Source organism: Aulonocara stuartgranti (genome assembly GCF_965226115.1).
Source record: "Aulonocara stuartgranti genome assembly, chromosome: 9".
Taxonomy (NCBI): domain Eukaryota; kingdom Metazoa; phylum Chordata; class Actinopteri; order Cichliformes; family Cichlidae; genus Aulonocara; species Aulonocara stuartgranti.
The window spans coordinates 31,722,661-31,736,744 of NC_138960.1; the positions used below are offsets into that span (position 1 = coordinate 31,722,661).

At 41.7% G+C, this 14,084-nt stretch overlaps 2 protein-coding genes across 2 annotated transcripts; one reads left to right on the top strand and one right to left on the bottom strand.

Annotated features, from left to right (window-relative positions):
• The first annotated feature begins 1,571 nt into the window (after positions 1-1,571).
• LOC309713804 (uncharacterized protein) lies at positions 1,572-10,482 on the top strand. The gene is made up of 4 exons (XM_082545668.1): positions 1,572-1,657; positions 3,116-3,221; positions 7,946-8,542; positions 9,089-10,482. The coding sequence occupies exons 2-4, from the start codon at positions 3,204-3,206 to the stop codon at positions 9,662-9,664; spliced, it is 1,191 nt and encodes a 396-aa protein (XP_082401794.1). The 5' UTR covers positions 1,572-1,657; positions 3,116-3,203; the 3' UTR covers positions 9,665-10,482.
• Positions 10,483-12,270: 1,788 nt separating this feature from the next.
• LOC309713719 (piggyBac transposable element-derived protein 4-like) lies at positions 12,271-14,084 on the bottom strand. The gene is made up of 2 exons (XM_082545527.1): positions 13,241-14,084; positions 12,271-13,151 (listed from the first exon to the last, which is right to left on the bottom strand). Exons 1-2 carry the CDS (start codon positions 13,754-13,756, stop codon positions 12,660-12,662), a joined length of 1,008 nt encoding a protein of 335 aa, XP_082401653.1. The 5' UTR covers positions 13,757-14,084; the 3' UTR covers positions 12,271-12,659.

Genomic DNA, 14,084 nt, shown 5'->3' on the forward strand with positions numbered 1-14,084 from the left:
AGATACTCTGACCCGTAACTATCGTAAAACGCTTCGACCGGAAGTAGACACCTTTCGCGCATGCGGGGTACCGATCGGTAGTGATGGGCAGATGAAGCCCCATGAAGCACTGAAGCTTTTCTTCCAATTGGTTCACCCCAACGCGAAGCTTCATGAAGCTTCATTTGCTCTAGCAGGACACCTACTGGACGTAAAAAATAATAGCTGGCATGAATTTGAAGAGTGTGGCATTTTGCACACAGCCTGTAAATGTCAACAACAAAAGGAGTGTGTAAAACATGTATATTGTAGTGATGGCAGTATACTGTGTATATTTATAGTGGCAGTATGGAAAATGATTATTTGGAAATGCTTGAAATGGAAACGATCATTTACTGTGAGGTGAGGTGAGGTGTGGTTGGGGTGTGGACAGTAGTTGTGCTTTTGTAATGTTGAGGTATGGACAGCTACACACTGAGGCTTTGAGCCTCAGTCCTGCCTGTTCACATTTTATTCTGTAAAAACTAAATTTTCACTGCTTTTATGGCCTTTTTAGTGGGGAGAACATAGCTGGGATTTAATGATTTAACAAATCTTTTAAATCCTTTGTCCTCCACAATGCTAAATGGCTGGGAGTCCTCAATCACCATGCTGACCAGGTCTTCATCTATTTGAGATTGTTCTCCTGAGGAAAGACAATAAAGACAAAGCACAAATATAAATATCACACACGTAACTTATAACAGTTGTATAATATTGTTATATCATTTAGTAACATTACTGCATGCTATATTATCATTGCATTTGATGGCTCACCTGGTCTTGCTCCACAATCGGTGTTCCCCTTATTCTCATGCAAAGCTCTGTAGTGCCTAAGCATGGATGAGGTGTTGTTGTTATATCCCAGCTCCCTGGCACATAGCAAACACTTCACCTTGTACAAAAGTCAAGACAGCTCAACATAAATTGTATTGCACCATCAGTATTATGAAAATACATCTTCTGTAGAAATTTACATACCTTGTTGGGAGGAATAAGATCAAAATGTTCCCACACAGGGGAGGACATCCTCCTCTTCTTAGCTGGCTCCATTCTCTCCTGACTTTCTCTCCTCACTCTCATAAACCTCCAAACTGTCTCCAAACTCTCACTAACCGCAACTCTCCATCAAACACCCACATTTTTGAATGAAGTCTGAGGGGTTTATATCGCTGTCATATCTCGCGGCAAAGTTCGAACCACTTCATGAACCAGTCACGTGGTACAGCCGGGCAGCGAGGCTTCGGACGTCATCATTTTTAGCTCCTCCCATAAATGAAGCAAGCCTCGATACGCGCTTCGCGGAAACGCCCCCTCCATTACTCGACACACGCTCCGAAGCCTCGATACAGAACGTCCCATCACTACCGATCGGGTTTCCGGTACGGATCGGGTAGTGATAACTCAGACGGAGCTACCGTTTCTTCCTAAGCGAGTAAAAGAGTGAATTTGGATGATAAAACATACTAAACCACCGTTTGGATCGATATCTGCATCGATCTGCCCACCCTTGTCTCCTGGATCGTAGCTGAGATCAGCGTGAACCACGTGGGTCTCTGCTCCCTGATCTGTTTCCTGTGTTTGGAAAGAGTTGCAGCTTCATCGCGGAGTTTCTCTCGGTTTGTGGGCTCATCTAAAGGTAAGCACCGAGCTAACTTTACTGTGAGTTCAGTTCATGTTGAGTTTAGCTCCTGAATGAGGTCTTCTGCTGCTCTCCTCGGTGTCTGTTCACAGTTTATTGTGAACACGTTGAGAGAAGAGTGAGAGAGTGTTTGGAGAAAAACACCAGCTAATCATTAGCTCAGCATGCTGGGAGAAGTTGGAGCAGAAAAGTCTTTTCATTGTCCCTGCAGCTGTTTTTCTGCCTGCACCAAACCTCTACAGCCTCATTTCTATTTGAAGTGATAACAGGAAATGGATGAGAGCGATCTGCTGCAGTATCAGGGTCACAATAAACTTTATTGTCCAGCTGCTGTGGATGAACACATGAGAGGAAGTGAACTCCTACAAAGTCTCATTTTAATGAGTCTGGCTGCTGTAAAGTGATGCACAGGAAGATGTTAACAAAAACTAATGAAACAGAGATGAAAGTAAACAGTGTTCATATTTGAAGCACAGAGAATAAAATATATTGTGGTGGTTAATGTGCAGGAGAGTGTGAAGAATGTAATAATGTCTTCCTGTGTCAAACACAGCTGCAGTCAAAGCAGGAAGGAAAGCACTGAAACCACTGATCAAAGCTCATTAATCAAAGACCGCTGATCAATGGCCATGAGTACCATTCAGAGAGTTGGGGAGTCGCTGCAATCACAGCATTTGATCAGTGGTTGTTGATCAATGATCATGAGAATTTGCATATTAATGCTCAATAACTGACCTCCCAGCCCATTGTTCCTTCAGTGGTGCTCGTTTCAGTCATTATGCAAATGCACTGTTGAAGATTGGGGAAAGCTGCAGTCAACTGAGACTGAAGAAGTCACTTGGATGAGGGCCGAAACGTTTTTCCTACTGCAAAAGCTACGTCAAGATGAACAGAATCAAAGTTTGGGGAATGGTGGAGGTGGTGGGACTGGGGGGCTGAAGGAGTTGAAAGTGTGGGGTGGGGGAGTAACAGGTCTGTCCTTGTTTGTGGAAACCACAGGAGGAGCTGTTCAGGCTGTTGCTGGGTGTGAATTGTTGGAGTCTTTAAACTTGTAGTTGCTGTTTTCCAGACTGAAGCAGAGTCGTTAGCTGAAAACTGGTTTTAGAGGTTCATTCAGGACACCTTCTCAGGCTCTTACAGCCTTACCTGTATCATAACAAAGTGTATAAACCCCAATCCACCTTTAACATGGTCCTTCTCCCAAACCTTCAAATAGGACTTTCTGGCCCTGTCATAGTAAAGGGCTGCTTAGAATATTAGAGCCAATGTCACAAAGTTCCTCCTGAAGTATAAGTGAGTGAGAGAGTTTCCTCACTTTGCAGCACAACACGTCTCACAAGATTTCTACAAGCAATCAGAGTGAAATTTGTACTTTGTGTTGTCAGATGAACATATGAGACACTTTGACTCTTCAGTGCAGTGTGGAGCCTAACAAAGATCTGTTTTGTGTCCCAGCTGATCAGCAGGAGGAGAAGAGTCTGACGGAGCAGCAGAGGAACATTTTCAGCCATCTGGACTCAGCTGAGTCACTACAGAGGAAACAATGAGCTCAACACAGGAGGTGAGGAAAATATCACAGTTTCACCAAATAATCAGTCACGTCTAAAACTCTCATCCTCCCAACCTGTTATATGACTGTGTTGTATATTATGTTGTTTTTTAGAGACCACAGCACATGTTAAAATCAGGAAGGTTTATTCATCAAAATTATTAATAATCAAATAGACAAAACATTTTTTTCATCATCCCCAAAAATACACGTTCAAAGCACCATAACAGCAGCTCGATATCAGACAGAAGCTGTCAGCTGAGCTCTGTAGAGTGGGCAATTATAATGAAACTCTATATTATCATTTGTAGATTCAAGCTGCTCTTCATATTTTTGGCCAGCAGATGTCACCAAAGAGGACTGTTGAAAAGCTTCGAGTAATGAACCTTTTTCAATACAAGCTTCAGTGTTTCAGAAAGCTTCATTTGGCCATCACTGATATAAATAATATTATAGAAATGATCAGAGGAGGCAAAAGTACATTTACTCTATACTTAAGTAGAAGTACAGATATTAGTGTTATAAATACTTCAGTAAAAGTATTCATTCACCTTCTTTACTTAAGTAACAGTGAAAAAGTACAGGCTCTGAAATGTAATCAGAGTAAAAAAGTAAAATTGCTCCTTGAAGAACATTTTAACCACATGTTTTTATCCAAAGTTAACTGAACCTTGTGCTTTATTAATGTAATAATAAAATAAGATTAGTAAATGAAGTACAAACTATTTATTTCTAATAAAGGTTCTCTGTTTGAATCAGTTAAGTAGAAAATGAAGGAAAATAAAACATATGTGTATTTTCTGTTGCCTACACTGTAGAGGGTGACTTTGCCTCTAAACAGGAACATGAGCAGGGAAGAGGTTAAAGTGGGATTGAGCAGGTGGGAACCCTAAAATCAGCTGTAGTGGCTCAGCGTGGGGAAAAGAATCACAGCTCACAATAATTTCTGTTGAGAGCTCCAGTAGATTTTCTTAAAGTACAGGCTCTAGACTAACTTTTTGCCATGGGCGTACCGGTACGCCTAACTTTAAAAAGTTAGGCGTACCGGCACAAAAGTTAGGCGCACACAAATTTTATAATAATTGATATAATATAATGTGTTTTTCTGGATACACTGTGCTTTTTCAGCTTTCAAAGATTGATGACACCGTGTCAGAGCACTGGCTATGAATTTCAGAAGGATCAGGCCTTAACTTAACAGAAAAGTTATCAATACTTCTTTTCCTATTACAGCTACATCCACTTCTGTCGGGCCTAGGCTGCTCACTATGGCTGGGTATCATCACTGATTTCTATAATCCATTCGATTCCGGTTTTCAAAGTCCCGATTCGGTTCAACTTAGCCTCAGACAGTCAGAAATATTATAATTCTGATCATTTATCAGTACTGATACATGTGAGACTTCATCAGAATTGTGAACATCACAGCAGATGCCTTTGTGTCAAAGTAACTGAGAATAAAACACAGAAAAACATGAAGGAGATTTTTCTGGTCTGGCTTTTTATAGCAGATAACCTTAAAAATATTCTGCAATATTCTGCATATAAAGTTTAAATTACTTCAGTATTGAACAACAGAAAAATTAGGCTTTCTTGTCCGAGGTCATTTAAGTGAAAAAAAAGAAAAAGACAGCGCTGTAAACAACGGTAGACTGCTGGGTAATAAACGAATGAATAATACAGAAAACAGAGATTGGAGACGGGAAACTGTTCTTGAAGTACAGAGAGAGAGAGAGCTGTGCATGAAGTGTGATTTTAATAGTCGTGGATAGGGATGGGTATCGAAAACCGGTTCTTGTTGAGAACCGGTTCCCACTGTTTCAATTCCTTGGAATCGTTCGCCACTTTTATAAACGATTCCCTTATCGATTCCAGTCGCCCCGAATAACGTCATCACGTTGAGTAGCGTCTTTTACCCAGTAGGAAACACGGCGCCTGAGCGACACAAACGCTCAAAAGTTTGGTTACACTTTATGAGAAAGGATGACAACAGGGCAACGTGCAATACTTGCAAAGTAGAGATTTCATCAAAGGGAGGAAACACTACGAACATGCAAAAGCATTTGCTCAAAAAACACGCGATTGCGTTCAACGAATGTCGTGTTTTTGATCCGCTCCGGACTAGCGAAGCTCAACCCAGCAGCAGCGGTAGCGTTTCCACGTCCTCTCCCGTTAATACTGCAGGTAACTAATCAATTAGCATTGCATATTATGTTAGCGCGATTTACTTTATTACAAAACCTGCTATTACTGTGCGTTGCATTTAGATAACCATGATGAGAGAGACAGAGTCTGGCTCAGATGCTGGCAGTTCTCGCTGCAGTCTACCGGTAGCGTCTCCTTTCAGGCCAGGATAGACTAATGTCACCGAGCAGTGTCTAAGTTTGTGGTCAAAGGCTTGCACCCATTTGCCACAGCAGATGCCCCCGATTTCACTTTGGTAAGTGAATGTGTTTAATTGTAGGCAGGGACATTACTGGATATTCTTGTGTAATTGCTACAGAATAATTTATGTTAAACTTTGTTATTGCTACAGGAGAATATTTATTTTATTATTTTACATATACATTTTTTTCCTGGGGACCCTGTGACACCCCATTGAAGAGCCGTAGGCTGGATCTCTTAAGATCTCACTGTTGGGTTTGTAAGGCCATGTTACTCCTAAATTTCTATCTTGTTCAAAGAGAAGATATAAAACAAAGTTCTAAGCTAATCGACTTTAGTGTTCTCCTTTTTTAAAAAAAGAATCGATAAGGAATCGAATCGTTAAACAGAATCGAAAATGGAATCGGAATCGTTAAAATCTTATCAATACCCATCCCTAGTCGTGGAAGCAAAACAGCAAAATTCATGACGACATTGATCAAATGTGAAGCGCAGTTTGCTGCTTCTTTTGCTGCTGGCTCGGTGAATTTTGGTTGGAGAGAGACAAAACCTGCAGCTCAGAATCAGCGCAAAAGACGTAAACACAGAGCTCTGACAGCGTGTCCATCTACGGGTCGTCGGGTGAGAAAGCCGAGAAAGACAAAGCTGATTCTGATGCGTCGGTCCGCTCTGTGTTTACGTCTTTGTGTGGAATCCGTGTACCTGCTCTCATTTGCTGTTTGGTTGTTGTTGAAATGGTTTTGTGAGCTTTAATCTGAGAATCTGGTGTTTCTGGCAAAACACAGTTATATTTAAAAGTCGATTCAGGATTTAATGAATTGATATCGCTTTATTCAAGCTACTCACCTCCTACTTCCACCTGCACTTTCAACCGGACCACGGCCAATCAGAGAGGTCCCGCCCCTTACTATCTCTGATTGGTTTAGTCCACGATAGGGGCATAATGTGTCTGTTGTTGATCACAGGGAAGGTTGCAGAGATTTTTATTTTATTTTTGTTACCCGAACAGTTGGTCGCACAGGTGCAACCAAATTTTTTTTTTTTAGTCGCACCACTGAAAAATTTGGTCGCATTTGCGACCAAATTGGTCGCACTCTAGAGCCCTGTTAAAGTACAGGCTGCTGCTCTCTGTGGATGTACACAACTGAATTCAACCAGATGTCAGCAGATGTTTCATGAGCTGTCCTGGCTGATTTCCATCCTCTACACTGACAGTACACTGTCTTTATATTAGACACTATACTGTTGGTATGAAGGTGGAACTCAGTGAATGAATGTCAGCATCATGAGCTTCAGTTTAAATGAATCTCTGCTACACTTGATGTAATCTAACTGTGACATGAGCACCACAGTCACTGTGCACCAGTCACACACTGTTCTTTACTTTAAATCCATCACAGTTCAGCAAACGAACCTGTTTATCCTGCACTAACCTGCAGAGGATCTTCATGCAGTCTTTAAATAACACAGTTAATCTGCCTCAGATTGTTTTGCAGCATCTTTCAGTTTATGAAAAAACATAATGTCACATGTACAGACCCAATATCTGATTTCAACACATGAGGACTTGCATGTAAGCTTTAATCTCCAGTTGATCAAATCCCACTGAGCAGTCCTTCCCTTTAAATCTAACCTCTCTTCTTCCTCTCCTGTCCTGTGTGTCTTATCTTTCTCCATCTGAGTGAAGTTAGCTCTCTTTCTTTTCTCTCCCTGTGATGTGCAGCAGCTGGACCTTTAGCCAGCAACACACTGTGAGACAAACTGCACACAAACAGTTTGTGTGTTTGCTGATGTTTGTTGATAGAAACGCTGCATTTGAAATTACCTGTTTGTTCAGGTGCTGTGCAAAAAAGAAAGAAGAACAACGTCTCACTTTAACTCCTGACTATGACTCACAGTTTTGCCTCTTTCATCTCTTTTTATGTTTCATACTCTGGTGATTAGTACACGATCAGGATTGTCTTTCATGTGTTACTTTTCAGGCTCAAATCAGTTTGTTTGATGCCTTTAGTGATGAAATAACTCCCCTCAAATTCCTCAAACCAAAAGTAAAAAAGTCTGTTTTGAAAATGTAATGAGTAGAAAGTCTTTTTTTTCTGTGGGGAGTAAAAGTAAGGAAAAAAAGGAAAAATATTTTAGAGTGTTTGAACAGTCATGAATTATTTTTAACACCAGGTTGGATGTAATGTGTTAGAACTACCAGCAGGTGGGGATAAGAGACCTTTAAGGTGTTTGGTGCCACACTCCACCTTCATGTTTAAAACTAGTGTTAATGGAGGGAGTTTGAAGGTTGAGTTTGTTCCACGACTGCATTTCACTCACTGCCTCTGTTTGTATCTCTGTCACTGCAGGACCAACATGGAGCGAGAAGTCAGCGCTCTCAGGAGGCCGACAAACCTCACAGAAGAAAGGGAGAGAAAACATACACCTGTGATGAGTGTGGGAAGAAGTTTACTCTGAAGGAGTCACTAAAACATCATCAGGTCATCCACACTGGAGAGAGACCGTTCAGCTGTGACTTGTGTGGAAAGACTTTTTCCTGGAAGGATGCTCTAAAAAGACACCAACTCATCCACAGCGGAGTTAAAGTGTACAGCTGTGATCAGTGTGGCAGAGCTTTTACTCACAGTAGCAACTTACAGAGGCATCTAGTTACCCACTCTGGAATTAAGGCATACAGCTGTGACATCTGTGGGAAAACTTTCAGCCGGATTGAGAGCAGAAATACACACCTACGCATTCACACCAGACATGATGTATACTGCTGTGAACAGTGTGGCAAACAGTTTATAACCAACACGCAGTTACAACAACACATGTTTACCCACACTGAGGAGAGACCTTATAAATGTGACCTGTGTGAGAAGACTTTTAAATCTCCATATCACCTGAGACGACACCAACAGATCCACACCAGAAAGAGACTCTCCAAGTGCAGTTACTGTGAGGTATGTGTTTATATTTTTATCTTGTCATTTTAGCCTGACTGTTTGGAAGAACTCTGCTCATTAAACTGTCTCAGCTAGAGGTGGGTTTTGATAATCGATTTACCGATTAAAATCGAGTCTGGCTTGGATAAGGTGACATCAATTCATTAAAATCCTGAATTGAGTTTTTTAATATAATTTTATTTTTCCCAAAACGCCCGAATCTCAGGTGAAACCTCACAAAATTTTGACAACCACCAAACAGCTCAAACAGTAAACTAGAGGAGGTACACGGATTCTGCACAAAGCGCAGACCTGCGGATTAGAATCAGTGAGTTGTCGCCTTTCTCACCTGACAGCACGGACACAGTCGGGGCTGAAAGTTTGCAGCTCACTGATTCTGATGTTTCGTCAATTCTACTGCATGAAAAAGCAGCTCTGAGTGATTATTCAGATTTTCATTTCAGTTATGATTTTGTTTGTTTTTTATTTGCTCTTTATTTCAGGCGATGTTCAGGATAAAAATGTTGAAGGACTGACTTACACTGTCTTTGTGTCTTTGTTTAGAAGCAGAGCGACACAGATGGATCCAGTTCTCAACCCTGTCATCACTGTGGTGGTGGGAAAGACTTTCGTTGTGACCTTTGTGGAAAAACTTTCAGTCACCAATACACCCTAAAAACACATCAACGTAGACACACTGGAGAGGAACTGAAATACTGCAAAGAATGTGGGAGAAGCTTCCCCACATTAAGTGGATTAAAACAACATGAACGGATTCACAGTGGGACAAAAAAGCACCTCTGTGATCAGTGTGGGTCATCTTTCATTACTGCAGTCGACCTTGAAAGACACAAACGAGTCCACACAGGAGAGAAACCATACAAGTGCAGACACTGTGACAAAAGCTTCTCACAATCAGGTAATCAAAACAAGCATGAACGTACACACATGGAAGGAAACTACAGCTGTGACCAGTGTGACAAGAGCTTCAGGAATCTCAGTTCATACTCCGACCACAAACGATCCCACGTTACTAATAAACTGTTTCACTGTTACCAATGTGCCAAAACATTCACTTCATTGTCTGCTCTGTGCAAACATCAGCGTGATCACTCAGGGCTGAAATCACTCCCATCATAGTAAGATGCATGTCAGTGTCATCAGCTGTTTTATATTTGAGAAAAAAGGTTGAAAGATCTTTAAAATCTTTTATTTTTCCTTAAACTTGTTGTAGGTATTAAAACTTATGATTTTGTGTTTAAGATGTCGAAACAATTAATTTTGTGAATTCATTTTTTAAAGTTGTGGTTTCATTTGCTCAAAGTTCATCAATGTTTTCCTGATACAAGGTGGGATGGATCCATGCTTTTATGGTGTTTAAGACAAATTCTGAAAGCTGAACGTTGCAGAGATTGAGACCCATTAGACCAGGCAGCATTTTTCAATCTTCTATTGTCCTGAGCTGTGGCCTCAGTTTCACTGGAAGTTTAACCCAAGTACGGTGTCCAGCTGTGGACTGGTCCGTGGACCCGCCTGTCCTCCAGGAACACAGGTACACATCCTGGACAGGGAGGAACGCCTGTTTGAGACCAGAGTCAAGGAGACCATTTACGTCAAAAGGGAAAGACTGAATCAAGGAGGGGGCCTAAGGGGACTTTTATTTCCTTTGCAACGTCCATTTAAACACAGACAACAAGTAACTGGACTAAGCACAGTAGGAAATGGTTTTCCCCTTCTCATCAGCAACACCTGGACAGAATTACCCTTGACCTTAAATAACCCCGTACCTACCTCTGCCATAACCAGTACATAAAATGAAATACAACCTTCTAGTAGTGTTAAAGACAGGGAAATAAGAAAAATGGCTCCTACACACCAGCTCCTAATTACATGAGGCAGAGGACATAGTAATTACTGAACTTAAAGGAGCCATGATGAATTCAGCTTTATTATGTGATAAGAACAAGTAGTCTGTCCTGTAATCATGATGACGCTAAAATTTGAGATACAATAAAAAAAATATACGTTTTTCTACTAGGTATTGGTTCAGTATCGTCGATATCACCCTGAATTTTACTTGGTATTGGATCAGAAAGGAAATCAGTGGTATTGCACATCACTAGTCATGATACATCAATACAATATGCATAAGACGGCAAATCATGTTTTATTTATACATCATTCTACCAGTAATCTAGTTCATCAGTTTGTAGCTTCACAAAACAAAATAAAAAGGAATTTTTGCAACAGGTTTTTCAATCAATTTTGTTAATTTTGTTTCCAGATAAGAGAGACCAGACCTTTCTTATCCTCTGTGTTTAATCTGGACCTTGGGACAGCTAAGAGCTTTTAAACCACAGACTTCAGTGATCTTACAGGAGTGAACAAATTTAAAAGATCAGAAAGGTTTGAGGGTCCTAACCTATGCAACGCCTTAAAAACACATAATAAAATCTTAAAATGAATTCAAAACCTAACTCGCAGCCAGTGTAAGGATGCCAGTACGGGAGATATGTAGTCTTGGTTGCATAAAATAAGATAACCTTTATTAGTCCCACACGTAGGAAATTTGTTTTGTTACAGCAGTGGACAGTGCAAAGTTGCATAGAAAATTTTAAGAAAAAACACTGGAATAATATATCCATGAGATACTGTACACAATAGAATAGAATGAAATAATACATGCAATTGAATAAAATAGAATACAAATACTATTTACAATTGAGTATAATACAACGATGCCAGAAAGAGTATTGCACATGTGTGGATGTGTGTGCTTAGTCAGTTGAAGTCTTTGTTGTGGAGTCTGACAGCAGTGGGGAGGAAAGACCTGCGAAATCTCTCCGTCCCACATCGTAGGTGCCGCAGCCACTGAAGGAGCTCCTCAGTGCCGTCAGAGTCTCCTGCATTGGGTGGGAGATGTTGTCCAACAGGGATGACAGCTTAGCCACCATTCTCCTGTCACTCACCACCTCCACTGGGTCCAGAGGGCATCCTAGAACAGAGCTGGCCCTTCTGATCAACCAGTCTCTTCCTGTCCCCAGCAGAGATGCTGCCGCCCCAGCAGACCACACTGTAAAAGATGGCTGAGGCGACCACAGAGTCATAGAAGGTCTTCAGGAGTGGGCCCTTCACTAGGGCCCCAGAGAGCAGCCAGTTGGCTTTTCTACCTTTAAAACCCTCCTACCAGCCAAATGGCTTTTAGCTAGGCTTTAGCTTCAGCCAAGTGGAAGCTAAATTGGCTAGTCATTCATATGTAAATTAGGTTGTTACCTGGGAATTCTGGAGGGAGGGGAGTGGGGGTGTGTGAATGAGGGGGTGGGGGAGCTGCTAAAAGCTGTGAACTTCCTTTTGTGTTCACTTTGATGCATTCTCAATCATCCAGGGAAATAAATCTCCAAAAGTCCCCAACTTGGAGTGTTTCAGTTTGCCATCTTAGGGAGAAATCAACACACATGGGTGTATTTCCTTTGTTGCTGCGATTTATTGATAAAAACAGTACCAAAAACCAACCATTTGTACACATATTTACAAATAATAATAAAAAGTGAGTGAGTACATTTCAACATTTTCAGCAATCACTCACAATTCTGGCACTGCCATGGTATCTGTAGTCTGCATTTACCACATGTGTATCTGTAGCAGTGAACACATCGCACAGTGGCATGATTGTTCTTGCATTTGTGTTTGACCTGACACATGGCTCTTTTTCAATTCAATTCAATTTTATTTATATAGCGCCAAATCACAACAAAAGTCGCCTCAAGGCGCTTCATAGATACAGAGAAAAACCCAACAATCATATGACCCCCTATGAGCAAGCACTTTGGCGACAGTGGGAAGGAAAAACTCCCTTTTAACAGGAAGAAACCTCCGGCAGAACCAGGCTCAGGGAGGGGCGGGGCCATCTGCTGCGACCGGTTGGGGTGAGAGAAGGAAGACAGGATAAAGACATGCTGTGGAAGAGAGACAGAGGTTAATAACAGATATGATTCAATGCAGAGAGGTCTGTTAATACATAGTGAGTGAGAAAGGTGACTGGAAAGGAAACACTCAATGCATCATGGGAATCCCCCGGCAGCCTACATCTATTGCAGCATAACTAAGGGAGGATTCAGGGTCACCAGGTCCAGCCCTAACTATATGCTTTAGCAAAAAGGAAAGTTTTAAGCCTAATCTTAAAAGTAGAGATAGAGATAGAGATAGTTTTTCCAGGGCTAGGTGTGGAGGGTTGTGTCCAAAGCAACTGTTCTTTTCTTGCCTTCTTCTCAGCTACATGAGAGTGAGCCAACTCTCTTGCAAGCTCCACCAGGAAGTCCACCCGTCTTTCCTTCGTCCCGGTGCATGCTTGATACAGCACATGTGCATTCAGTGCTGCCATGTCAATCATGTTATAAAACACGGCAACTGGCCAGCGCCGTGTTCCTCTGCGGACAGTGTACTCCCGAACCATCTGGTCCATCACATCCACGCCACACTTTGTTTTGTTGTAAAGGGTGACAGTGTTTGGCTTCCTTTTGGTAGTGTTATCAGTCTGAACCACGCTGTGCATGCTGCTAAGAATATAGACTGTCTTCTTCCGTTTGGCCGCATACGCCGTCAGCGTGGCAGCAGAGGTTGAAAACACCTAAGAAATAAGATAAATTGTTATTTCCATAGCCCTTTTACACACAATGAAACACATAAACATAGAACCACAAAAGACCTGCAACATACCTGAGTGGTGAATTCATTGCGATCTGTCTGTCTAGTGGATTGAGGAATTTCCCTGCGAATCTTGTTGACTGTGCCGAGGATGGTGGTTTTCCGTGTAAGAAGTTTTTGCGCAAGTGAAAGCGATGTGAAGAAATTGTGCGTGGTAACATTTCTGCCCTTGTCTAGGAATAGTTCCATCAGCCTCATTACTACATTTTCAGAAAGTCTCTCCCCAGTGGGACGATTGGGGTCCTTGCCAAGATATGGGAAGACATTGCAAATGTACTTGGATTTTAGGTCGCAAGCCACCCAAAACTTGATCCCAAACTTGTCAGGTTTACTTGCAATATACTGCAGGAAACAGCACTGAGTCTTTGATGGGAAAAGCTGTTCATCAACAGTGATATGTAGACCAGGGTTGCAGCACGTGATGCTGTTGGTGACAAATGATCCCCACACACTGGAAATTGCAGCGAACTTATCAGTCTTTGCTCGATCACTGCGGGTGGACTTGTCATCAAAGCGTAGGTGTTGCATGATCTCCTCCTCCTCTGTATCAGAATAATGTCTGAAATATCTTACTTACTAACTACATCCACTTACTTGTTTGAAATGTATTAGGAAATAACATGAAATGAAACTAACCGGAAGACTGATCAGACAGCTCTGAGTCCGAATCCGGCTGAACTTCTAGGTCTTCTCCATCCGAGTCACAAGGGTCGACTTCCCTCAGGATCATTTCCAAGGCCTGCTGAGTGGTGAGTCTTCTCTGCATTTTCTTTCCTTGGAGAGGAGGTCCGTACACCACAGAATTCTTCAGGGCAATCCATTGTGGCATCAATCAGACCACTGGTATAATGTTGAA